Source organism: Rhizoctonia solani, chromosome 9 (genome assembly GCF_016906535.1).
Source record: "Rhizoctonia solani chromosome 9, complete sequence".
In the NCBI taxonomy this organism is placed as follows: domain Eukaryota; kingdom Fungi; phylum Basidiomycota; class Agaricomycetes; order Cantharellales; family Ceratobasidiaceae; genus Rhizoctonia; species Rhizoctonia solani.
Window position 1 is genome coordinate 1,688,706 of NC_057378.1, and position 26,795 is coordinate 1,715,500.

General features: G+C 47.6%; 6 protein-coding genes across 6 annotated transcripts; 1 reads left to right on the forward strand and 5 right to left on the reverse strand.

Moving 5' to 3' along the window:
- Window positions 1-176: 176 nt before the first annotated feature.
- RhiXN_08051 (uncharacterized protein) lies at window positions 177-1,889 on the reverse strand (the record flags this gene model as incomplete). The annotated part of the gene is made up of 7 exons (XM_043327867.1): window positions 177-551; window positions 608-716; window positions 791-909; window positions 972-1,316; window positions 1,366-1,448; window positions 1,502-1,766; window positions 1,824-1,889. The coding sequence occupies 7 exons, from the start codon at window positions 1,887-1,889 to the stop codon at window positions 177-179; spliced, it is 1,362 nt and encodes a 453-aa protein (XP_043183252.1).
- A 2,213-nt stretch (window positions 1,890-4,102) lies between these two features.
- On the reverse strand, window positions 4,103-4,745 carry RhiXN_08052 (ricin-type beta-trefoil lectin domain protein; the record flags this gene model as incomplete). Its single annotated transcript, XM_043327868.1, has 4 exons — window positions 4,103-4,162; window positions 4,218-4,287; window positions 4,356-4,516; window positions 4,584-4,745. The coding sequence occupies 4 exons, from the start codon at window positions 4,743-4,745 to the stop codon at window positions 4,103-4,105; spliced, it is 453 nt and encodes a 150-aa protein (XP_043183253.1).
- A 1,917-nt stretch (window positions 4,746-6,662) lies between these two features.
- On the reverse strand, window positions 6,663-7,531 carry RhiXN_08053 (uncharacterized protein; the record flags this gene model as incomplete). Its single annotated transcript, XM_043327869.1, has 8 exons — window positions 6,663-6,798; window positions 6,879-6,899; window positions 6,946-7,041; window positions 7,104-7,118; window positions 7,174-7,216; window positions 7,273-7,300; window positions 7,351-7,355; window positions 7,444-7,531. The coding sequence occupies 8 exons, from the start codon at window positions 7,529-7,531 to the stop codon at window positions 6,663-6,665; spliced, it is 432 nt and encodes a 143-aa protein (XP_043183254.1).
- A 751-nt stretch (window positions 7,532-8,282) lies between these two features.
- RhiXN_08054 (uncharacterized protein) lies at window positions 8,283-12,528 on the reverse strand (the record flags this gene model as incomplete). Its single annotated transcript, XM_043327870.1, has 2 exons — window positions 8,283-8,809; window positions 8,874-12,528. 2 exons carry the CDS (start codon window positions 12,526-12,528, stop codon window positions 8,283-8,285), a joined length of 4,182 nt encoding a protein of 1,393 aa, XP_043183255.1.
- A 6,926-nt stretch (window positions 12,529-19,454) lies between these two features.
- Window positions 19,455-24,051, forward strand: RhiXN_08055 (Retrotransposable element Tf2 protein; the record flags this gene model as incomplete). The annotated part of the gene is made up of 4 exons (XM_043327871.1): window positions 19,455-20,615; window positions 20,666-21,943; window positions 22,000-22,635; window positions 22,699-24,051. 4 exons carry the CDS (start codon window positions 19,455-19,457, stop codon window positions 24,049-24,051), a joined length of 4,428 nt encoding a protein of 1,475 aa, XP_043183256.1.
- A 1,282-nt stretch (window positions 24,052-25,333) lies between these two features.
- RhiXN_08056 (DDE superfamily endonuclease) lies at window positions 25,334-26,756 on the reverse strand (the record flags this gene model as incomplete). The annotated part of the gene is made up of 6 exons (XM_043327872.1): window positions 25,334-25,446; window positions 25,494-25,572; window positions 25,633-25,705; window positions 25,759-26,185; window positions 26,264-26,393; window positions 26,496-26,756. The coding sequence occupies 6 exons, from the start codon at window positions 26,754-26,756 to the stop codon at window positions 25,334-25,336; spliced, it is 1,083 nt and encodes a 360-aa protein (XP_043183257.1).
- Between the last annotated feature and the right edge of the window lie 39 nt (window positions 26,757-26,795).

Genomic DNA, 26,795 nt, shown 5'->3' on the forward strand with positions numbered 1-26,795 from the left:
AGAACAAAAAATGCTCACTACGACTCACGACCAAAACGATTTCATGCCAAAACATCCGTTATCATAAATTCGTACATTAAACAAGTACATCCGATCATACGAAAGCAATAAGCCGAAAAATCATTAATTAACCTCCTAGCATCTCCTCTAGAGTTCGGACTGGGCTCAAACTGAATCTAAGCACTAGCGAGCGCCTGCTCCTTGGATCCAACTTCCCTCCACCACTCCTCGGCAGCGGCGTCAGCGTCGTACGAGAACTGAACCTTGCTCTTGGCCTTGTCGGCCCACTGGTTGGCGCTTCCTTCGGTCTCGCCGCGCATAGCAGCGCGCATCGAAGCATCGCGGGCCTCTTGTTCGGGGCCGTCCTCGTAGTGGAAGATCTTCTGGTTGAGACGGGACTGGGCCTGGGTGTTGGCAGTACGAGAAAGACGGAGAGTCTCGTAGGCACGGAGGAAGTAAGGGACCTGAGATGGGTTGCTGACGCGGGAGAATAAGTTGCCGAGAACGCAGCCATCTTCGATGGCCATGGCAGCACCCTGGGCACGATAAGGCTATTGAAAGAAATAGGCTGAGACTTTGAAATCCATATTAGCATAGGCCGACTTACAAGCATGGGGTGGCAGGCATCACCAAGGAGGACAACCTTGTTGGACTTGTGGATCCAGGTGTCGAGGGAGACGATCACGCAGAGCCCACTTGAGAGTGCTGGGCACCATCTTCAAGAGCTTCTCAACACTATTACCGTTGAATCAGTCTAGGCCTTGGTTGAACCGGGTTGTAAAATACGCACCGAGGCTCCCAGCCCTCAAAGTCCTTGCGCATGTTGTCGCCAGATCCTTCAGCGGACCAAGATTCCGTAGCGCCGTCATCGGGGTGGAGAAGAACCATGTTGTACTCCTTCTTGGCACGCTAAATCCCCGATCGAGCCTCAGTTCCTGTTCCCACACCGAAGCCCACAAAAAATTACTCACGATGCAGTAACCCATGATGTGACGTCCGGGGCCCATCCAGCCAGTCATTTCGGGGTGCTCAACAAGGCTGCGGAGTTCGGGATCGGCGAGGAGCTTGTCAGTAGGAACGATCGCACGGTAGGCGGCATCACCGGTGTCGACTGGGCGGTCAACATGTCCAACGACCATTTCACGAATGGCAGACTTGACACCATCAGCGCCGATGATCAAGTCACACTTGAAGACCTTGTCATTCTTGATCGTGACAGAGGGGGCCTCGGGGTCAATGCTGGTGACATAGGAGTTCAAGTGCAGATCAATGAGGGGAATGGTGATGTCGTAGAGGAGCTTATGGAAATCGGCACGCTACGAAGAAGGTAAGATAAAGATGCCAGTGGGGAGATTCAGGACTTACGTGGATGTGGTAGTAAGGAGCGCCATGTTCGTTCTCGAATTCACCTCCCCACTTGGTTTCACCAACTTTCTCACCAGTATTCCCTATAAAACCAATCAGAACCCGTAGATCTACTTAACTATTTCAAATGGCTCACAACGGCGGAAGACAATTCCCTCTGGGCGAACAGCAATGTTCTCGAGTTGCTCGCCAAGACCCCAGCGGATCAACAAGCGGGAAACGTTGGGAGTGACCTGGATTCCAGCACCGACTTCTCCGATGGCGGGAGCACCCTCGAACATGGTAACTTTGTGACCAGCCTTGGCCAAGCAGTATGCAGCCGCGAGACCACCGAGACCACATCCAACGACGACAATGTTTAATGGGCTAGAGGTAGTGCGGCCGTCAAAAAGAACGCTCGACTGAATGTTATCAATTTGTGAGTTCGGGCGCTAAGAAAATGTGGAGAAATGACGCACCTGGGCCTTGGTTGCATCGACGGAAGCATCAGCAGCTGCCAAAGGTGCCTTGATGGGAGTGGACATGTTGTTCTATTAGGTAGGTTGAGGTTGTGGAGATGCAGGGAGGTTGAGTTGAGAAGATGCTAAGAGATGGAAATGTATGAGAAGAGAGAACGAGATCTAGAGAAGTGAGGTAACTGACCAGAGTGAGCCTCAACTTTTAAAGCCTAGGTTCAGGCGCGATACAAGCGCGGGAGGAGTGATCCGGCGGTTTAAAGTGCGATGAGCGAGCGCCTCAGTCTCACGCACGGGTCGTGCTGGTATACGGTGCTTCAAACGTGTCCGGGAGGTGTTTACAACAGCCGTATTCACTCGGGGGGAGCCTGATCGAATTGCTCGGTATCAGCCTGCTACGAGGGGGCAAAAGGAGGCTAGTTGAACGGAGGAGGCGGTGAGTGGTGGTAACAAGAACAATCTGGTCTGCTGATCTGTGTTCCGCCAAACTAGCATTTATATAGACCCCAGCCAATGAAAGGCCTTCGTAGTCTTCGCTCTTGCACCTAGCATGGCAGTCGGATAAACATTTACCAGGCGGATCTTAGGCAGGAGCGCCTCTAATAGGACATAGGCCCTAGCCCGATCCAAGCTCCGGCCGGTTATACCCAATAGGAATGCATATCTTAAATATTTATATCGGACATAATCCGAAAGTTAGAGCCGGTATTCTTTGGCATAATATGCTCTTCTCGAATAAAGAGCTCGGCCCGAACCCAGATCGCTGCAATGAACGGGGACTCGAGGCGCGTGGTGGTGGAGTTCAGGTTGGTAATCTCGGCGCTTATCATCCCAGCTGAGATTTTAGAGCAAGTGCTGAAAATGAACCTCCTCGTGGGGTCTCACACTGCCTGAAACTACAAATACTCGAGGGGTTTACTACAAATTATTATTCCTCCAGGCACACCCACTGGAGGAAATGACGAATAATTCGTGCTGAACACATCCTATCGACCGCCACGCCTCGGCCAGCACTGTCGCTCATGTGTCAAATTGTCCTACGGGAGCCCCGGACATCCAATAGAGATATCATGTTGGATAGATGCCTGATTGGTGGCTGTGTGTACAATTATTCTGGATGACGTTGTGTCTAATTGTTGACCGGAGAATGCTCACAGAGTCGAGACTGAGATGCACAATGACAAGAATCAGAGATAAGCTATCACATAGATCCTCGATCTTACGAAATATGATGTATCTACTTAGGTTTCTAGATTTTTGCAGTCTCACTCGGATGACCGGTGCCGGTTTGTATTATTACTATCAATGAAAAAAAGCTCACTCGGCGTAGATCATAATACCCAGAGCAGTAAACGGGTCACTCGGTAGTACTACGGATCCACACTCAATTTGATGTAGTATCCCTTCTGAACCAAGTATGAGGAGAGGTGATAGGGTTCGTAATTCATACGCGTATTCTCCCAGAAGATCATATGTATGCATGATGATAGAATTATTCGTTCAGTAAATCAATTGCACCACTCCCTTCGCTTTTACGATTGAGTTATATTACACAGCGCCTCTCGAACAATTATAGGGCTTGAGAATATGCATATTCCTGATAAGATCAGATTATTGGGTCTGTTGGGAGCCAGCAGAAGCCAATAGGTCGGCTTATGTCTGCTTCAATGAACTCGGAAGGATGTGCGCCCCAAGCCAGGTCGAGGAGTTGCCGTGCTGAATCAGGGACAAAGTGATAGCTTCCCATAACCAGTCCAAAACACTGTACTCCACACCGTGAGCGGCGAGGCTAAACTTTTAACCTGATCAAAAAGGAAATCTACATGTATAGAGCAATATCTCGTTGAATGATGGCCTGAACTAGATAAATGCCGCACTTAAACCAACCCTACTAATTGAGTTGTTGAATTGAAGATGTTCTCGGTGTTGAGAGCTTCGGAGGCACTCCATTTTCAGTGATCTGCAACTCGTGGATTTTTGGACCTACTGTCCCGTTTCACCTAAATACTCACTTGGAAACCCTATGATTATTCATTTCTACTCTTAAAATACTTCCTCCGCATGCGCCTAGTCACATTAAAGGTAAACCTTTGAAGCTTTGTCTCACCCATGACCCAAAAGTGCATTGGTGACATATCTCCATTTAGTGTGTAAGTATATGCACGCAAAAACATTTATCCAAGATTTTGCAATGCCTTTCATGGTTCAATTCAATTCAATTCAATTCATTCGGCACATCTGAGCTAAGGTTTCACAAAAGGGCTAGACTACCTTTACATTTACTATGCGGAAAGGAACTCCCACTTCTGGTTGTCGGTGGCATTGTTGTTATAGTAAATAACCTATTACAGGATTCGTTCAGTGCATGCAACCCTGTCAGGCAACGGGAGTACTCACAGGAGTTTCGTTTGCCGGGTTACTCTCCTTGAGGTCAAGAACGAACAGACGATGTTCAGCGGCTTCAACGCTGGGAGGTAGCCCGCGATAGTAAGTGTCTTGTTCGATAGAGCTCATTTATGATCACATGAGACTTACGCGAAACCCTTATCAGCTGCGACTATAATGAGCGGGACAGCTGTCTTGGAGCCGACGACCTTGACACTGTTCTGGATGTTGCTCTGAGTCCCGACATAGGTACCGGACTTGACGTTTTGGAGTGTCGCTTGGTTACCTTTACCGGTATACTTGAGACGCCACTACAAGAGGATGGAGTCATTAGGACTTGATTATATTATGTTACTTGTTCAAATTATTAGAACTCACTTTCTGATTGTCTCCGCCGTGAGACTTGAATCCCTGAATCGTTGTGCCTTCAGCGGATTGCCCGTTCCACAGATCTAGAACTGTGCCGGTGGAGACATTCTTAAGGGTATAAGTGCCAGCAGGAAGGCTATGAGATTTGGACACGGTTGACGATGAAGACATTGGTCGATGAGAGGACGGGGATGAGAGGAGGATGAGGGATAGAGCTTGTGGCTTGTCCTAGTACTTATACCACTTGCAGATCCCTCGAGCGCCAGTTAAATTACAAACTACTCCTTGGATCTCCATCCCAGACTGTCACAAGGAATGTATGTCCGTGGGTGCAAGGCCAACATCTAGCCATGGTGATCGAATATTGCGTGCGTAGAATACATATTGAAAAACGGGTAGTAACCTGTTTGAAGAATTGCGTGATGGAGGAATGGATCAATCCGAGGGCCAGCGAATACTAAGATTGGCTTTAAACGGTAATCCCGAGTATGGCTTGCCAGTCTCCCTCTATTCCAGGGTGCTTGGAAGCTGTGGAAGTTCTTACCTATGTACCATATCAACGGCCTCGTCCATGATGAATCCGTTGGGTACCAAACAGGATTTGGGGCACGGTTTGTGGCCGATGCACATGAGGATCAACCCTCTACCCACAGGTATTGTAATAAATCTATCCGAAATTGAATAATAATCTCTAACCAACACAGCCATACACTAAAGGGATCGAACAGGTCCTACTTGAGAGTCATCCATATCTAAATAGTTTTGAGCCACAGTGGAGTATAGCAGTCTGTTAAAAAATTCGAGATCCTCAGCCATTGTATGAAGAGTGACTATTTTAATCAGCATTATGCGCATACACATTGTCGCTTAATGGTACATTAGCCACAATTACTTATCCAGAGATGTATGGTGAGCCCCACTTTGCTGTATTCATTCACGACTGAGCTGTGTTCCTCGCCATAATTCCTTCAATTATCTCGTGGAGGCCCCCGGAGACCATAAACAGATCTAAGCACCTATGCTTTGATAAATTTCCAGTGACTCGAACTTTCAAATATGGGGTGACCGAGTTGAATACTGGCCGGTAGTTTTGGGGACTATCTTCGCAGTAAACATACGACACATGGCGACATACAGTGTCTACTTTGGCGCAAGATCAGGTCAGGTGGTGCATGACCCAGGGGTGTTCGCCAGAGGGTGGGAGAATGGATGAGGTACCGGCGGCCAATTGAGGCAAATCAATGGCGCTGCGTTGGAGCTGATCAACAAGGCCCCCAAAATCACGCAACTGATGATCGAACAGTTATATTGAATGCGGGCCTTGGGTGTTACGGCCGACTCGTAACCGTGTGGTCAGCTGCTTATACAAAAGGCCACAACAACCTATGTGACGAGTGTCACTTCGCGCCTTTCGAGAATTATGGTGATCTACTGACTTCTCTCGTCAAGAACAATCATGGGGCTACGCCCTACCCACACAAAGAACTCAACGAACACGCCTTGCGGGCGCTCCTGATTCGAAGTAGAGGGTACGTCAAGTGCACATAAGGAATCCTCAAGTTAACAACGTCTCTGCGCCTGTGTGCGTGTCATAGGTTCTGAGATGAAATCATGCAAGAGATTCCTGAACCAGCTTAATGTTGAAAAACCATGGAGGTTTTGTGCGCAACGCCTGTTCAAAAAGGCGATCACGCCATTATGACGAGTTTCGTGATACTGATGTAACATTCAATGCCCTCAAACCCATTAAGAAGATGATCGAAGATAGATATAGGTCGTACGGTATGAGTCCAAAATGCGGACCCAGACACGGAGTTGCACCGGGTTATTCGGTTCCCTGCTTCAATGCGCAATGCCCTAGCTTCGAATCTAGAACTTTCACGTTATGGACAAAGTAAGCGCCCGCATACATTTCTAGAAAGCCGGGCCGAGATGAAGCGGTTGCACCATATTACGGAATAACTCGACAAAAGTAAAAGAAGCTGGGGCACACCATATATACCATCTCAAGAAAAGTACATACATACATATGATGACAACAACATTGTCCATACAAATACAGCACTACACTTTCTGTCTTGCAACACCCTAGTGCTTCTTGCTCAAACTCGCACGGTGGCGAGTACCAGGAGGAGCATACCCCTGGCCAATGGTATCTGGAACTGCAGCACGCTGGTTTTCAGGAGAGCCAAACGAGGCAACTTTCAGTGCGTCGACGAGGTTTCTATAGAAAGTAGCCGGGTTCATAGTTGTAATACGAATACGTGAAAGAATACGTTGGACGATATAAAAAGACCAATTAACCGAAATGAAACGGTCCCATAACTGTCAGTAACTTCCCGCGGATACAGTAAAAATTCAGCCAACTCACCGCCCAGTACCATCAATATAATCATCCCGCTCCAACCGCTTCTCGGTCTTCACGGACAATCCGTTCTCAGTAATGTCCAATCCACGTTTCTTGAGTCTATAAATAAGTTGTGAGTCGGGACAAAAATCAATTTGATAAGCGGGGAGAAAAATACACACCCATCTTTGGTGGACCTAATATTTGGGATTGATTAGTATGTATAGCTGTGCGCTAGTTGAAGGTACGTACTCGATGGCCCCCGAAAATTGTTTGCTTAATACCATTGCTCCATCTAAGGGCACCTGCGTTCAGCGAGGTCTGTACGAGAAAGAATGACAACAAACTCACATATAGCGCCGCTAAACAATCCCAAAAACTGTTTATCGTCAAAGCTTATCCAATGTTCTGCTTATCTTGGATGCTCACAAGCACTAAGGATGCAATATCAAACCTGCATGCATAGACCCAGTCGCGTCAGTTGAGATCTTTACACCAGAACGGTACCCCAAGACGGCGTACCAGCTGGACATGTTTGCAGGCAGTGTGAGATTGTGTTGGTTGAATTCGGATGTGGTGGTTGCTGTGCTGTCGTGAGTGATGACGGCATGGGGCAGCGGCTGGAGCCCGAGAGCTCACGTGATCGTGCCGATTTCATCCGTCGATCAATTCATCTCGTTTTTTTTGTTTTCAGCGCTGCTCGGGTGCCTATTAAGGCACATACCATTCGTGGTGTTATTATTTTATCAAGAATTTGCTTGTATGGCACAAGGATACATGGTAAGATGGCATTGTTACTTTTGTCAAGACATTGGCTGCTCGTATTCCAGCAAACCCTTAAGGGGCCCAGTACGAGATATTGACTACACCCGACAAACAAGTGAGATAGGTTTCCGTCATGTATATTTCAACTGTACAGGGTTCGCACATCAGAATACATGTAATTTTCTTCTTCACTTGGTTCCACGACTATGCTTTCATCGACAGGACCAACAATAAACAATCTCTATCAACTTCTAGTCTCCAAGGCACAAGCACCAAAAGCATCAGCTTACTCCACATATCTATATTTGGACAAGGAAAAGAGCCACCCCATTTAGGCTCGCCAGGTCTCGTCCACAAATAAGAAATTCGCATTAAGGGACTACAATAAGCACAGAGGGGGCAGAAGAGATCGTAACGTGGTGTTTAAGTCGTCAAAGTGTTCATCGCGCAAGTAATACAGAAGACCACATCCCAAAACATCCTACTTACTCCATTTGTCATAGTACGGTCCGTTTTTCAGCATTGAAATCTACACGTTCACTTGAATCTGTTCAGGATAATTCTCTCACAAAAAACTCCAAAGCCCAAGACTTACTTTACTGTCCCGTCATACGACCCATCAGCCTTCCTCCTAGGACTTCGCGACGATCGCTTCGGCTAGCCTGACTAGGAAAAGGTTCCCCTCCCCCGAGTCGGTTCGCCAAGGGTGCCTGCTGGGCCTGTGGCTTCGAGGCCCTCGTCGCCTTGCTAACCGGTTGACCTCGGTTAGATACCTGTCCGCGGTTCGACGGAGCCGCGGGGGCAAGCCGATTAGCCAGGTCAGGTTCGGCATTCATTCGAGCGAGAAGATTCTCGCGCGGCTCCGCAGGATGGCTGTTACCCATGGACGTATAATGATCGTTAGCAGAGGATTCAGGGTAATCACTGAGTCTGTTCTCCAACCCTCGGGCCGTGTAGCCTCGCGCAGGCGAAGACATAGGGCTGATATCCATCGCCCTCGATTGGTTGAAGCTATCGTAATCGTTCAAAGCTGTCATCGCCGTTCGGGGCGGTGGAGTTGAGCTCCTAATTGGCTCATGGTTGGTAGTCATTGTATCGCTCGGGACCGATTCTTGAGCTTTATCTAAGGTGGAAGTACAAGTCAGTAAAAAAAAACATGTTTACCCTTCAAAGTTACAACAGCTCACTTTGGGCAGTTCGACTACCACCGGTCTCCGGTTCCCAAGCTCGAGGAATATTCTTTTCGGGCGGAAAATAAGCACTACCATTAGTATAACCATCTACGGGAGCAGTGGCGGCAATAGTGGTGGCAGCAGCACGAGGCTCATAGCGTTGCCTACGAGGGCGAGATCTTGACCTAGACCTTGAAAAGGAACGCGAAGAAGACCTAGGGCTCCGGTACATCGGGCTCCTAATTGGACTGAGAGAGTACCTTGCCGGACTCCAGGAGCGGCTCCGGGAACGGGCGCGAGCAGCAAATCGTTCACGAAGCGGTCGGCGAACAGGGGATCGAGACCGAGACCGAGATCGGGACCGGGACCTGGACCGCCAGTCACGGTGCCGCGGGCCCGGCGAGGGAGATCGACCTCTTGGCGGTAGAGGAGACAGTCTTCTTGGGGGCGGCGACCTCGACCGAGCCATAGGGCGGTATGAATCACCCCCGGCTTTGCGCGAGTTCATGCGAGTCATTAGACTACGACGTTCAGGCTCCCGGCTGTTCTTTCGGCTGTTCCTCCGTATCGGCTCTGGACTATCTCTTCGAGTATCCCGCCTTGCCGGCTCTCGACCTTTTGGTTGTGACTGGGCTTGACCTTGGGGCGGGGAAACCATGTTCGGGCGAGGGGGAGCTGGGGGAAGGTTCGGACGAGGCGGAGGGGTGGCGGGTCTATTGGTGGGACCAGCCCCTCGAACCGGAATAGGAACCGGAATTGAAGTTTTATGTACTTTGGGAGCTGGAGCTGTTGATGCATTACTAGCCTGGGTAGCAGACGGGTTTGAAACGGGTGCCATGGATGCACTCGGGGCACTCGTAGTGGAACCATTCGACAAGTTCGTGACCAAAGCTCTCGGAACGCTCTGTTCTGGGGCGGGCCTCGCAGGCAAAGGCTGGGCAACCGCTGTAGACGGTACAGGTGGCTTGGTTGGAATAGCTGGTGCCGTCGTAGCCGACACAGAACGGGTGGTATTTGGAACAGACACCCCCTGAGCCAAAGCAGTGGAACTAGGATTGGATGTAGGGGGAGGGCGGTACGGAGGAGGGGGAGGGCGATTGAGAGGAGTAAGCGTGGTGCCAGTTGGGGGTGTTGGAGCCTTTGTAGCCGGAGCCACGGCTCTAGAAGGCAAAGGTGCTATAGGCCTGGGCTGGGACTGTGCCGCCTCGGCTCTTGGTTGAGTCTGAGCCTGCGCCTGCTGCGTTGCCACAGACTGTGATTGCGTCTGGGTCGCCCCAGCTCGTGTCTGCGACTGGGAAATTTCAGGTGGGAGAATAGATGGACCACTCGGCTCTGAAGGAGAGTCACCCGCCAAATCATACAAGGTGACTTCTTCCTGCTTGATTTCTCGAGTCGCAGTATCGATTCGGGTAGGTTGGGGATGAGGACGGGGTTGGGACCCCGAAGCCTTTCGTTTTGCGGCCTTGGTGTTCGGAACAGAAGCATCTTGCTCTACTTTGACTTTTGCATTTGCTTGCCCACCCGACTTGTTCGCATTCGTAGGATTCGAACCGCCCTGCGCAGCCGCCTTTCCTTTTCCTTTTCCCTTTGTCTTGGATTGAGCTTTTGGGGACTCTGGTGGGACGACCATGAGTGAAGGAGGTCGAGGAGGTAGGGGATGAACTGGAGCAGGAACAGTTCGCGACGACGTTCCCGTATGTTGTACTGTTAGCGTCGGTGTAGACATCAAAGATCCCGCAGTTGCAGACGCAAGTGCAGGAACCGGAGGCGCCGGTTTGGAGGGTTTGGGTCCTGCATGCCCTGGTATGGCTACTGGAACGGCCGGGGTTGGAGCCGGAGTTGGGGCCGAGGTTGTGGATGTTGGCGGCATGGGAGCCGTCTGCCGAGATGACGGTTGGGACTGGGACGTGCTCGCGCCTGACCCTGTTCGAGTCTGGCCATTTAATCCGTGCAAGTATTTGCAATGGACGCCTCGTGCGCAACCCCCACGTCGCGAAAAGTACCGGCATGGTGTTCGTGTTGGGACAGGGGGAGGGGATGGATTCGTTCCCAGGAGAGGTGCATCAGCGAGGGAGGGCGTGCGTGTGACGAGTGGAGCAGTACCTTCTGGAGGGGCGGTCGTAGGTGGTGGAGGGGGAGGACCAGAGGAAAGGGGTTGCTCGACGGTGGGTGCGGAATTGGCAGGGGTAACCGATCGTTGGAGTTCACCAATGTGAATGTCGGGGCATTGTTCTTTCCGAACGCACACACGTCCGGGCGGCCTATTGTGAAACCTACAGATATTGCCCGACTTGACAACTGGCGTTACAGTCAAGGAGCTACTTTGCTCAACAATAGGCTGAGGTGTCGTAGATTGGCTAAGAGCCCGAGTGACTCTTGTCCCCTCGGCGTTGACCAGGGTCTGGGGTGCAGTCGAGCTCGATGCGGCAACAGGAATTCGGTCGACTTCGGCCCGGAGTGGTGGAGGAACACCGGTTCGTGTATTAGCCGCATCTAAAGCGAGTTGTGGTATAGGGGAATTTCTCTGGGCATTGGGCCCTTGGACATTGTGCTCCACATCTTGGAATTTACGTTTGGCAGGAGTGGTGTTGGTCGACCAAGGTGAACCATCTCTCCGATCGACAGTGATTTGGTTGGTCTCTCCGGATGTACTAGGAGGAGATAATGTGGTAGGGCCTTGTGATAGACGTTGAATAATGGAACGGTGTGCTGCAGATCCACTAGCCGCAGCCTGCGATTGAACAACTGGTGGCCGGGCACCCAGTGGAGTGGGTGGCATCACGCTCGTAACCGAATTGGACTGACCCGGAGCGTAAGTTTCATCGGTAGGGTCGGCATTATAAATGCGGAGTTCGACATCAGACGAATCCGAGTCATAGTCATCATCAGATGCAGGTGCCTGCGGGTTACTAATATTCTCGTTGACTTGAACCTGTGTTTGCTGCGGTTCAGGTATAGAACGTGATTGAGGGGAAGGAGGGGTGACGATATTGGGGGGACGCTCAACCCTCGATTGTCCAAGATCCTGACGAACTTGTTCCCATTCATTTCGTTCGCGCGCACTTTCGAGTTCCAACACCTCGAGTGGATCAAGCTTAGGAGAGCGAGGAGGTGCTCGAGGAAGATATCCAAATAAACTCGGTTGCGTGTGTAACGGGTGCCCTTCAGAAAAACGTCGTACAGGAGAACGAGGGTACGGGAGTGTGATCGGAGGCGCGACGAAATAGTGATTTGCCGGCAAGTTGTGATAGGACGCTGGAATGCGGGAGTCGTTGGGTGAAGCACGAGAGAAAGGCAGTTCCTCGATCTCATGAGCTTCGTTGTCAATTTCCATAGCAGTAGGGGTGGCGACGCGAGGCACAGAGTCATGGTTGAAACCACTTCCACTTGACTTAGTCGCGTGTATGACAGTTCCATTGGCCAGTCCGAGCCCTATGTCTTGACCGGGATGAGCAGCTGAACATGGCAGTGTACTGGTCCTGGAGTCGGAGTTGGAGTTGGAATCAGAAGTAATGGCTGGGATAGAACCAGCAGTTGCAGAGGGTTCTGTCTGCGAATCCGCTGTCGCGTTCATATTAAGGCGTGATAAAAGGGATGGTTTGGAGAAGGAGAAAGAAAAGTTCTCAAATGATGGTGCCGTCGTGGCCGCCACCTCTCCGTTTGCTGACATTGGCGGGGGAACTGGTCGTGGATTGAAGACGAAGAGTCAGGCATAGGGCGGCAATTTCCAAGTCCCACCACCTCGGCGCTTACAGGTTACGTATTATACGCCATTACCAAATACAACCAAGTCCTCATTATACCTCAATGTATACAAATACAATGCAGTTTCTGTTATCAATATCTGAACCAGACCAGGAGGGTGTTATGTATAATACATGTAAGCAGTACTTATTTATCAGGCATTCAAGTACCACCCATTGAACACAAGTTGTCTATAAACTCCACTCCTCAACTGGATCCAGCTCATTTCCAGGAATCACAACCACCTGAGAACAGATTGTATAGATACTATCAGGTACGGCACCTCCACTCAATGAATCACCATAACCCTACAGCGTGAGTTTTGATACACCATGCCTATGTACTATCTGCTCAATCACACTCCATGGCAGGAAACCAGACTGGTTGCCTGAATATGTCAGGTGGAGGGATTTGATAGTACAAGGTGGTGGTAAATGGCTCTCATCCACCAGTTCCTTGGGCTTTAGAATGTGCCTAATTGCTAGTAATGGGATTGTTGGTAGCAGAGAAAGAAAATGCACAAGGTTGGTGTAGCCATTAAATGCGCTTACCACCAATCAAGCAACATTGGATTGGACAAAAAACTTTTTTGTATGGTGTTGCTTATTGTTGCACCAAGATAGACATAGCCTCCTGATTGATAGAGTAAGTGGGTTTGGCCCAAGCCAAATCAGTCTCAAGAGTCTCATATCCTGCTTAAGTACTAGCACTTCCAGATCCTCAAGAAGTACTGGGGTAAGAGCAATGCCATTGGACTTGACTCCAATGATACCAAGACCAAATTGAAGTAAGCAAAGCTTGGGACTTAATTCTAAGATAGCTCTGAGTGCAGACTTGGGTATTGGTACATGATAATAAGGATGTTTGTCTAGGCAAAGCTCAGTGAGACCATGATAGATCTTGCTAGTCCACTTGGGACACAAACCACATAGTTGTAGCCTGGTGATAGAATAGTACAGAGTTTCTGTTAAGAGTTGTGTAAGTACAGGAGTAAGAAAGAATTACTATATACAAAATGTATATGAGAATAACTAAGAACTAGTATTAAGAATCAGAATATATGCACAGAATATATGCACAATATAGGCTAGATTATCAGGAATAACAACTCCTAACAAATAGTCTAGCAACTATGAAGTGCAGGTGGTTGGTTATGTATAGTACTTTAGACTAATGTTACTTAAGCCTAAGTGACTAAGGGTATGTATACTTAAGGTCTCTGGGATAGTACCTTAAGTAAGAGGGTTACCTGACTAATGTACAGGATTTATAGGATTGGCCTAATAAGTATAGGACTTATATATGCTTAAGTAACACTTAAGACTTATGGGGTTTACCTAAAATATATCTAGGATTTATGAGATATTGTAGATAAAGCTATCTACAATATAGGGGGTATGGTGGATTGAAACACTATCACTCAATCACAACAATCCTTACAGTATTGTTGCACTATACTCAATGTTGAACTCAACAACTGTGACAGTCAAGGGGCACAGGGTTGCAGTAAGTACACTAATAGGTTACCCTGTGTCTGTTGGGACTGGCCTATGGTCTTAGTGTGCCAAATAACCTCCTATGCTATTTACAGTGAGTCAATCACTAAAGTAAATGCGCAGATAAGCTGTTAAAGGCTTGTGTGTATATGTCAATATATAAGAGTGGATAAATGGATGCATTAGAAGCGTCTTCACAGGGTCCTTTTATACCCTGAGAAGGCGCACAAACAAGTATATACATGATTGATACCAAGAGGGGGTACAGGAGGTATATGTGGCAACTGAAACACTTGAGGGAGCCAATACTTTGGTACATAGTAAACAAACAACAGATCCTAATATTTGCCCCAAGGCAATGTTTGCCCCAAGGCATTATTTACCTGTGTGGGTCCTTAGATGTCCCAAGGCTAAGTGTTTCATCCTTGGAGTAAACAGTCCCAAAGGTAGGATACCTCTGCATTGGGTACTTACAGTAAATGGGGCATAACTCAGCCAAATGTTGTCCGTTTTGGGAGTTTGACCCAGCGTTCTGGAGCGCACAAACATGCGCACCTAAGCGCAAGCGATTCGGCAGTGTGGGATGCCCGGGTGATGGAGAAAAGGCGCATTTAGTGCGTTGGCGCTTAAGCGCTGATTAAGCGCCGGAGCACTTGTCTATGCAACAGGGGGAACCCTGAATATTTCTGTGTGTAGCCACAAGATAGAATCTTGAATGATAAATACTACAAACAAGAGAAATATTACTTGTTACTGTTTATCTACTCAGCTGAATTTATATATATTTAAATGAGTGAGAAAACAGCATATATGCAAAAGGCATCGCATATTAAGGGTATTCCTGAGCTTTGTAGGTTTTGTAAAGGTCACTATTGGATAGAGGGACCTTGAAAACCTTAGTTCGCATCTTTATCTCATTTATTTACTGTGAGATTACTAGTGTAATTAATAAAATAAGTACAGATTAAAGAAGAAATGTCATATCCATAACAGTTTCTGCATTAGAAACAGCCACAAAATTGTGAAAACAAATATGGACACTATCATAGTGACCAAGTCCATGGATAGATAGTTCTGTAAGCATGCAGGGATTGATAGTCACTATGCCCAATATTGATTTCAATCCACTATTTGGTCATATTCTCTCTATATTCTTTGAGAAATGTGTCCCAGGTATGCTTACAGAATTATCTATCAACAGGATTATGGGGTTTGGTAGTGACCCTATGTGTGGTCCAAGTTCCCTGATAAGACCTACAGTAGAGGCTCTATGGGAGTCCATTACCACTCTACAACTACATAATGCCTATCCTGAATGGACCAGCAAAATCTATCATGGCCTCACCAAGCTCTGCATAAGCAGACCTTCTGGTGCCTATGTGCTAATAACCAGCTCTGCACTCAAAGCTATCTTGGAATCTGTTACAACCTCCTAACATATACCACTGGAATTGCCTCTTTTTTCTGATATTTGTACTATTTTTTATGGACTTGATATCTTGTATTTTTCAATCATGTGATCTTGGTGCTTATCATGCCAAGATGCTATGCCAAGATGCCGTGCCAAGGGCGCTTAGGAGACATCCACGCTTCTGCGCAGCCTGCATCATGGTTCCTTTTTCACATGGACACTTCCTTTCTCATGCGCACAGACCATGTAGATAGCGCCCCTTTGATTATATATACCGCAGGAAAATCACTTGGAGACCCCAAGTTGATTTTACCTTGTCTCTTACTCATTAGAGAAGGTTCCCCAGCCAGCTAAGTAGCTGGCCCCCAGTGGTATTGCACACTCACCCCCTTATTCTACTTATCACACCTCCAAGGCCTAAGGCCCCCTTGCACCCAGTAGATAGTAGTAGAGCACCTTAAAGTGCTAGTAGTATAGCCTAGAGTAGATTAGTCAGATAACATTGTCTGTAGTAGTACAGCCATAAGCGCCTGCCACTAGCAAGTACCCACCTTACAGTGGTGTACAACAGAATCAAGCCCTAAACTTTGTATTCTTCAATTTGGTGCCAGAATCAGGGAAACTACCCCCAAAGACATACAACTTACTCCAGTGCTCCTCAGAGATCTAGAAATACTTTTACTCAAAAGAAGCAAAGGGCAAAACTCTCTTGTGCTCATAAGACTGATTTGACCTGGACCAAAACTGCTTACTCTATCTGTCATGACCTTCATTGGCATGACATGAATTTTTACTATTTTCTACCTTTTTTCTGAGACAGTTTCCTTTCTTGGTATATATTTATGACTCATCAAGATCACGTGACATATTTGATATACAATGTGAAATTGTAAATGACTTGTTATTTAGTACTGTTGTTTTTGATGTGGCTTTCCTCATGTATATAAACCAGGTCAAGTTGCTGCTAAAACAGCAAGACTTGACCTCTTTGTCAATTCATCCTAAGCTCACTCTTACCCCTTGCCCAGGCCCCTAGTTGGCCATAAGTGCACTTTACTACAAACCCATAACCCAGGCCTTGTTGCCCTCTACCCTTAACCATACCCCTTGGGCCCTTGTTGCCCCTCTCTGTTTCATAGTCCATTGGTGATAGGGCCATGGACTTTAAGCCTACTTGTATCATAGGTCCAAGCTTAGTTGTGACACTATCTATTATGTATTTCTCATTTCCACCTCAGTCCCCAGACAACAAACAACACCATTTACAAGAGTTTTTTGCCCACTCCAACATTGCTTGATTGGTAGTAAATAAGTTCAACAACTACTCCAGTCTTGCACATTTTTTTTCTCTCCTACCAACTGTTCCAGTGTTGGCTCTTAGAAAGTGTTGTAACTGCACTGTAAGGTTGGTTACTTGCTAGTGGCAGGTGCTTATGGCTGTAACTAAACAGGACACTGCTAACTATCTAATCTAGGCTATCTACTAATTAACTGCTTAAGGCAGCAACTACTGATGTATCTACATTGACAAGGGGGCCTGAGGCCTGGGACGTGTGATAAGTCAAAATAAGGGGGTAAGTGTGTGTGAACTACTGGCAACCAGCTACTTAGCTGGTTTCTGATAACCTTCTCTTGTGAGTGAGAGATGAGGTAAAATCAACTTGGAGTCTCCAAGCAATTTTCCTGCTGTATCAATAAGCAAGGTTCTATCTACATGGCAGTCTGTGCATGTGAGAAAGGAAGAGTACATTTGAAATGAGAAGTGTGCTGCAGGCTGCGCAGAAGCATGGATTTCTCCTAAGCACCCTTGGCACAGCATATTGGTGCAGCATCTTGGCATAGTAAGCACCAAGATCATGTGATCAAAAAACATGAGATATCAAGTCCATAGAAAATAGTAAAAATATTAGAAAAATTGTCCAATTCCAATGGTATATGTTAATAGGGTGTAACAGAAAGTCACAAGGTTTGCAGGTAGTGAGCAACAAGAGCCATTTACCACTGCCTTCTCCTATTGACTCCCTCCACTTGATGCATCTGGATGACCCCTCTACTCTCTGTGACTTGCAATGGCCATTGATTGAGCAGATAATATGCAGACACAGTGTACCCAAACTCATTGTGGGGCTGTGTCCTAGACGTCCTTAAGGGTTGTCTAGGTAGCAGGCGCTTGAGGCCGTATAGAACTGAGTAAACTGCTTAAGGCGGTGGGAGGCTGTCCTGGACATGGTCACATGACCAGTACAAGTGGTTGCATGCTGGCCCAAGCCCAAATTTGGGGGGTAGCAGGTGTAATCATGGGTTGTCAGCAGAGGAATAATAGGGCTCTATGGCTTAGTGGTCAAGCTGGTTCAATTCCGGCTAGTTCTATTTTCCTCTGTTAATGACAGATTGTCTTTGTTTAAATTTGAGAAAATGGGAATAAATTCCCTGGTATTGAGTGTGTCTACAACACTGCCCCCTCTAAGGGCCTTGGCAGCGCTGAGGGCCTTCTTTTTCATTTCTTTTTTGTACTTTTCTAAAAAATTTTTGGCATTTTTCAGATTTTCTTGGGGTTCCCATGTGTTTTCCTCAGATCCATAACCCTTCCATTTGACTTGGAAGAACCATTTACCGTTTTGTTCTTTGGCATTGGTGATTCCTTCTACCTCATAACATCAGTCACGTGCTAAGGAATCACCACCTAGAAAGGAATCAGACAACAATACTCCGCGCAGAATGCATTGTTTTGGCTCAAAATTGGTGAAGAGGTAGAATAAGCGTAGCTTAATAGATATATGAACTTGTTTTGTAGAAAATGTGCAGAGAACATCCTGTAAACAAGGTAGATGTGCGTAACTCTGGGGAAACTCCAAAGAAAAATTGTTACAATCTCCCAAAATATACCATCGGATTCGCCTCATTTTTCTCTTATTTTTACTATTTTTTTACGAACTTGTTATCCTATGTTTTCTGATCACGTGATCTCGACGCTTATTATGCCAAGATGCCGCGCCGAGATGCCGTGCCAAGGGCGCTTAGGAGAAATCCACGCTTCTGCGCAGTCCGCAGCACGCTCCTCATTTGTCATTTGTACTTCTCTTTCTCACGCGCACAGACCATGTAGATAGTGTGCATTGTCTATATATACAGCAGGGAGATTGCTTGGAAACACCAAGTCGATTTTACCTCGTCTCTTACTCACTAGAGAAGGTAGTCAGCCAGCTGAGTCGCCGGCCCCTAAGTAGTTCCCAGACACTCACCACCCCTTTTACTCACCACACCTCCCAGGCCTAAGGCCCCCTCGCAGTAGAATAGAAGTAGTAGACCGCCCTAAGCGGTATTAGTATAGCCTAGATAGTTAGTTACTTAAGCAGTGTCTGTAGTAGTACGGCCATAAGCGCCCATCCCCTAGCGTGTACCCAACCTTACAGTTGGCGTACAACATTGTAAAATCGACTTCCTGTAGGCTTGATCGACAAGGAGAAGGTCCCCTGTACTAGCACAAGGGAAATCATGTGATCGGGGCCACTTTGCGGGATATAATAATCAAAAATCCCCCACCCCCACGTAGTACCGAATTGCTATAAGGCAGACGGATCCTAATCCCCCGCATACCACGTGTTTTGCCGGAACACAGCAGATAGCAACCCTAGACAGCTGATTCACCCGCTTGCTAAAAACCCGCTCATATCACAATTGCCAGATCTGTTGATTTGTTGTAGGGATAGTCCAACGCTAGGTGTCTGACGCAAGGGTTTAGCGTTCACACTCTGCACAAAAACCGCCCATAAGTCCTGATATAGGCATCCTCCCCCACGCCGTTTTTTCACAATTCCATCCACACGCTCTGGCGCCCCACACCCCTACTCCCGTCCCTCTAGTCGTACCAGCCGTCGCTCAGTTCCATCCCATTCCCAACCACCCACTCGCAGCTCATCTCCCACTGCACGAGACTTGTCAGAAATGGAACCAGAGCCGACCATTAGCGCTCTCCTCGAGGCTGTCACAGCCCTCACAGCCACCGTTGGGTCCTTACAGGACCAAATCCGCTCCCAAGGCCAACAGCTCAGCGAGCTCAAGGCCATATGTAAAGAGACCGCGGACCTCCTCGGGGACAAGGACCAAGGGGGAACCACCCAAACCCAAGCACAGCCTGGCCCATCGACTGGGCCTGTCACCCCTCCTTCCCATACAGGAGGACAAGCCGACACTCCAAGAACGGCTAGGCCTGGGCTCAGGGACCCTTTCCGTCCCACCAGAGGCACCACTGGGTACAACTCCCAGGAAGAACAGCCAAGGAGGATCAAGGAAGAACCTTGCGGAGCGCTTAGGGATCTGAGGACCCTCACTCCTTTCAGTTCGGGATCGGACACCAAACGTCCCAAAATGGAGCTACCAGATCCATTCAAAGGGGAGATTCGAGGGCGAAAGGCGGTTCAATGGCTAGACCGCATGCTGTTATGGGGGGCCCTTCACAGGGACCAATTTGAAGAAGACAAGCAGTTGATCGTCTGGATCCTCTACCACATGGAGGATAAAGCCGCTGATTGGGCACTCCCTATTATCGGAAACATCCTTAAGGGTGAAACCAATGCCCCCACGACCATTCCCGCCATGACAACCAAGTTCAAGGAAGCCTTTGCGGATCCGGATGCCAAGAGAGCCGCCGCTAGGAAGATCGCCGCGCTGACTCAGACAACCACCACGTCTGAGTATGTTACCGAGTTCCGCAACCTTATGGCGGAGCTTGATTGGAATGAGGAGGCATACATTGCCCAATTCACGCGTGGTCTTCACTGGAAGGTGAAGGAACTCCTGTCCACCAAGGACAACATCCCCGACGAACTGGAGGCAATATTTGCCGCCTCCATCAAGATTGACAATACTCGTTGGGAAAACGAGGAGAACCGCCCCAAAAAGGCTCCTACCAAGGCCCCGGTTACCGCAACCACCTCCTCCACCACTACCACAAGGGTCCAATTATCAGAGGACCCCAATTACGTTACCCCGGAGGAAAGGGACCGTCGCCGCGCGTCAGGACTGTGCGTCAAATGCGGTCAGAAGGGCCACGGAATAAAGCAGTGCCCAAATGGCTGGAAAGCCACGGTTAAAGAAGTAGCCAAGGTGGCTGAGGATGAATTGGGAAAAGAATGAGGTCGAGGACTGCTGCCAAGCCCCCAACTTCCAAACTGGACAATCTAGATAGTTTTGAATTTGTATCTCTTGCATTAGACTCAAATAAAAAACCCCTCTTATTTATCGATCTATATGTCCAGAATTCCCCGGCAGAACCTCTCAAAACACTCATAGACTCCGGAGCCACATCAAACTTTATCTCCCCTTTGATTGTGGAAAAATTAAAAATCCCAAAAACCCAACTCGAAAATCCACGAGTTGTGAGAATGCTAGATGGTACAATCTCTCAGACTGGTCGCATTTGGCACCAAGTTCATCTCACGGTTTTGGCCAATGGCCATACACACTCCATCCCTTTCTTAGTCTGCCCCATTGGGAACACACCCGCCATACTTGGCATGACATGGCTCACTCAGGAGTCACCCCTCATAGACTGGAATCTAGGCACCGTCACCTTCCCAGACCAAGCCCAGATAGCCTCGGAAGAAGAAGCAGATCCTAATCCACTTGCCAATCTACCTACGGAATACCATGAATTTGCCAAAGTGTTTGGAGAAGAGGAATTTAAGGTCCTTCCCCCGCACAGGGAATATGATATTGCCATTGACCTAATTCCCAACGCCAAACTCTCTCCTGGACCCATCTACGGCATGACTGATGCAGAATCCAAGGCACTGAAACTACACATTGATGAGGAATTAGCAACGGGCAAGATCCGCCCCAGCACTTCCTCAGCAGGCGCCCCTGTCATGTTTGTTAAGAAAGCAGATGGTTCTCTGAGGCTTGTGGTAGACTATCGGAAGCTAAATGACGTCACGCACAAAAACGTTTACCCGCTCCCTAGGCAGGACAACCTCATGGCTAAACTCAGGCATGCCAAAATCTTCACCAAACTGGACTTGCGCTGGGGATATAATAACGTTCGGGTAAAGGAAGGCAATGAATGGAAAACGGCCTTCAGGACCAAATATGGCCTATTCAAATACCTAGTCATGCCATTTGGTCTCACAAACGCCCCTGCCGCTTTCCAGCATTTCATGAACGATTTGTTCAGAGACCTCATTGATGTAACCGTGGTCATCTACTTGGACGACATCCTAATCTTCTCGGAAAACCCAGAAGAACACCCTAGCCACGTCAGGGAAGTCTTGTCAAGACTCATGAAGAACCAGCTATTCTGTAAACTGTCAAAATGCCATTTCCACGTCACCACAGTGGATTACCTGGGAATAGTCATCTCCCCTGCTGGATTCTCCATGGATCAGAAGAAGATTGAGGCAGTCACGTCATGGCCCACTCCCAGAACAGTGAAACAGGTTCAGGCCTTCCTAGGTTTCGTTAACTACCTCCGCCGGTTTATTCCCAATTTCAGCCTGGTTGCACGCCCTCTCCACAACCTCACAAAAAGGAAACCCCATGGTCCTGGGGAACCCAAGAAGAGGAGGCCTTCCAAGAACTGAAATCCCTAGTCACAAAATCCCCGGTCCTGATTCATTCCAATCCGGAACTTCCTTACTTCCTGGAAACAGACGCATCAGGAGTAGCCATGGGAGCAATTCTTAGTCAGCGAGGTTCAGACAACAGACTACATCCAATTGCCTACATGTCAAAATCGTTCTCAGGGGCAGAAGCCAATTATGACACCCACAATAAGGAACTTCTGGCAATCATCAAGGCATTGGAGGAATGGCATATATTTCTGGAGGCAACGGACAAACCCATCCAGGTCTTCACGGATCACAGGAACCTGGAATACTGGATGCAGGCCCGAACATTCAACCAAAGGCATGCACAATGGCGAATTTTCTTAAGCGATTTTAATTTTGAAATCCACTATCGCCCGGGAAAACAATCGGGAAAACCAGATGCTCTATCCAGACGATCAGATTATGTGGACACGCCCTCAGAACCGGAAGTCATGTTACCGGCAGAAGTCTTTGCCAATACTTCAGAAGAAGAACTGGAAATTGTCACAGAAATACGCTCCAAGTTAAGGGAGGACCCCTCCGTAGAACCAATCATTCAGTTCCTAACAGAGGACGCCGACAATGCGCCACCATCCATTTGAAAGGCCTATCGAGATTATGATTGGGAAGAAGACTTGCTATGGTACCGTGGCAAGCTAGTTGTACCAGACTCAGAACCCCTCAAGGAGCGTCTACTAAGGGAATTCCATGACTCACCATTAGCAGGACACCCAGGGCAGCAGCAAACCTTGGAACTCTTAAGTCGGAATTATTGGTGGCCTGGGATGAAATCCTTGGCTAAGGAATGGGTAGAATGTTGCCCGGTATGCCAAGCCAACCAAAGGGCTCACGCACCAGTCATTGCTCTTAAACCTTTGGAAGTTCCCCCGTTCCCGTTCCACACCATCTTGTATGATTTCATCTTGGGTTTTCCCAAGTCACAGGGCCACAATGCCATTCTAGTGGTAATTGACTCATTCTCCAAATTTGGGCACTTCATCCCTACTTCCAAAAAAGTAACCGCCAAGGGCCTTGCAGATCTGTTCATCACCCACATATGGAAACTACACAGGTTACCAGTCAAAACCATCTTGGACCGCGGAACCACTTTCACAGGGAAATTTTTAAGAGCCCTCTACCAACGGCTTGGAGTCAAACCAGCATTCTCTTCTGCGTATCACCCGGAATCAGACGGACAAACAGAAAGGGTGAACCAGTTCATTGAGTTCTACCTCCGATCCTATGTAGCCGCTGATCACTTGGACTGGGCCACTTGGTTACCCTTGGCGGAGTACGCATATAACAATGCCAGACATGCAGCTACTGGGAAAACACCTTTTGAACTAGTATACGGAAGAAACCCGGTGATGAACCCATCCAACGTCCCATCTAATGTGCCTGAAGCAGATCAAGTGGCAAATACCTTGGCCCAAGAATGGAAAGAAGCCAAAGCGGCCCTAAGAATGAGCAAAGAAAGGATGACCAGAGAAAAGGGAACAATACCCACATACTCGATTGGGGAAAAAGTCTGGTTGGACGGAAAAAACGTGGAGCTCAGGACCAACTCCAATAAACTAGACCCCAAACGCCTAGGTCCCTTTGAAATCACAGAGAAGATCTTGAGTCACGCCTATCGACTGAAACTCCCTGAAACTTTGAAAATTCATGACGTCTTTTATGTAGGGCTACTTTCAAAATCTCACGAATCTCCAAGCCAACCGTTCCCGGAACAACCTCCCCCTGAAACAATTGAAGGAGAGGAAGAATACAAAGTTGAGCAGATTATTGATTCAAAAAGACAACAAGGGAAGTGGTTCTACCTAATAAAGTGGAAGGGTTACGGACCAGAAGACAACTCTTGGGAACCGGAGGAACTGCTGGAACACAGCCAGGAAGAGATCAAGCGCTTCAACCAAGCTAGACTCAGAAAGGCTTGTGACGCCGCCAAGAGCCTTTAAGGGGGGGCAATGTTACAATCTCCCAAAATATACCATCGGATTCGCCTCATTTTTCTCTTATTTTTACTATTTTTTACGAACTTGTTATCCTATGTTTTCTGATCACGTGATCTCGGCGCTTATTATGCCGAGATGCCGCGCCGAGATGCCGTGCCAAGGGCGCTTAGGAGAAATCCACGCTTCTGCGCAGTCCGCAGCACGCTCCTCATTTGTCATTTGTACTTCTCTTTCTCACGCGCACAGACCATGTAGATAGTGTGCATTGTCTATATATACAGCAGGGAGATTGCTTGGAAACACCAAGTCGATTTTACCTCGTCTCTTACTCACTAGAGAAGGTAGTCAGCCAGCTGAGTCGCCGGCCCCTAAGTAGTTCCCAGATGCTCACCACCCCTTTTACTCACCACACCTCCCAGGCCTAAGGCCCCCTCGCAGTAGAATAGAAGTAGTAGACCGCCCTAAGCGGTATTAGTATAGCCTAGATAGTTAGTTACTTAAGCAGTGTCTGTAGTAGTACGGCCATAAGCGCCCGTCCCCTAGCGTGTACCCAACCTTACAGTTGGCGTACAACAAAAATTAACAAAATTTTCGATTGAGCAGCTGCAACATTTCAGAAAAGGCTGAAGCTTTGTTTGGTTGTTATTAGAGTGGTTTAGGATGCGTTGTAATAGTTACAAGTCAAAATAACAAAAACTGAGCAACTAACAAGACCACAGAAGCATGGGGAGGTGTTTACTTGTACAATAATATTTGTGTACTAAATCCAACCACTGCAATTGTTGCAACCCACATCCTGAATACTATCAAAAGTGAGACTCAAGTACTTTTGCACGCTTGTTGTCAATTCTGGCGTGGTTTGGCACATTGTTCTTTTGCTTTGACTTCCTGCTCCTGCTCCTCAGCCTGCTGAGCCTTTATTTCTGCTCTCTCTTGCGCCCTTTGCTCCTTCTGACAATTTTGTTCATCCTTTTCTTCTTTCTTCTTTTTTTTTTTGAAGATCATCCTTTATTTTTTTCAGTGCATGTTTCCATTCTTGCTCCTTCTTTTGAGTCTGTTTTGCACATTCCTCCTCCTTGGCCCTGGCTTTTTTTTCTGCTTGCTCTTGTATGTACACATCATGAGTAAGAATTGTTGCAGTCCCTTTACCAATTCAACACTGAGATCTGTCCTTGCGTGCATGTGCAGCAATGTTGATTTTATTGGCCCAGCAGTGAGTGAGAGCCTCCCAAGCGGCTGATACTAGCAAGTGACTGTACGTGGCTGTTAAAGCTGCTTGATGTCTTCAACCTTCATCCGTTTGTGCTGGTGTTTCAACAAGCTTCTTAATTTTGCCAAACAAGACTCCACAAGATGCTGGTGAGTTGGAAGCAGGCTCATTTAACTTGTAAACCTGGTCTACGCACAAGATAAGCATTAGGACCCTGGTAGGTGAATTGACGTACCTGAAACAACACTTTCTGGGTGAGCTCCTTCCCATGCAGCTTCTTCTGTGAATTGATCTATTTGGAGAGGAAGTTTGACCTAGTTGATCTTTGGGGGCAGCTTTGTGCTTAGATCAATTCGATTTGGATTGAATGGAACCAGCCCAGTAGCCTCAAACAACTTCAGGATGGTCTCAGGGGTAAGTGCTTCTTGTCTTGCTGCCACATAAAGCCTATGTAGATAGTTTAATGACACTATATGCGCCAATTGAACATATTATCTCACCTTGGAAAATCCTCCTTTTGAGCTGGCTGCCCAGTTATGCTAGCCTTCTCAATTTCTTCTGAAAGCGCTTTGGATAGTGGCCCAAAAGCAACCTTATTGAGTGGTTGAAGCAGGGCAGTAGAGTGAGGAGGGAGGCAGAAAAGGGTAATATTGTTCTCCCAAGCATAAACAGCAGCCTCATAGCTCATATGAGATACATGGCCATCCCAGATAAGGAGTCTGGGGAGACCAGCTGCTTTTTCATGGGTCTCAGCATCAAAGACATCCTGCAACCACAACAGACAGACATTAGTGTTAGTCCAACCATTGTCTGTTACCGTAAAATTTGCATGTAATGGGTTGTTATCTTTCCATTTAGAGAGAACATATTTTCCCTTAAAAATATATGTTGGACGGATGGCAGTTCCATTGGCACCAATGCATTCAACTATTGTAACGTTCTCTCAATTACCATCTGAATTGTTATAAATTTCATTGTTCAGAGCTCTCAGGGATGAAAATGCACCTTGAATCAGAATTGGTCTTGTTGATTTTTGGACAAGGACCTTGGCCCAATTGACCTCCCCAACAGTACCCCCTTTCTTGTCCATATTGAATATGCAGCATTGAGGAACATTATGAGAGACAAGCTCATACTGTAATCATATTGTTAGATGCTTTAATGGGCTTATTATAGAGGCGCTTGCCTTTTTAAAATAATCTGCAATTGTCTCAGGATTGGCGGCTCCTGCTTGCACCCAATCTAATGAGAGTCGGAAGCAGGTACAAATTTCAGGATGTTGTTGAAGAAATTGGTCAACAAAGTTCATGGGGCATAGCTTGTAATCTGGCCTCCAATTCTGGATGACAGTAGAAAGATATGCGCGTGCATCCTTTTGTGTGACTGGGAATCCATGGTCAGCCAGAGAGAGGATAAATTCAGCAGCAGCACGCTCTTTGGGTGGAGACATGAGCTGCTGACCAGCATAAGCAATACAACATGGGGGGACACCCTTCATCCGGTTTTGTAGCCTCTTTAGACCAACTTGGAAAAGCTT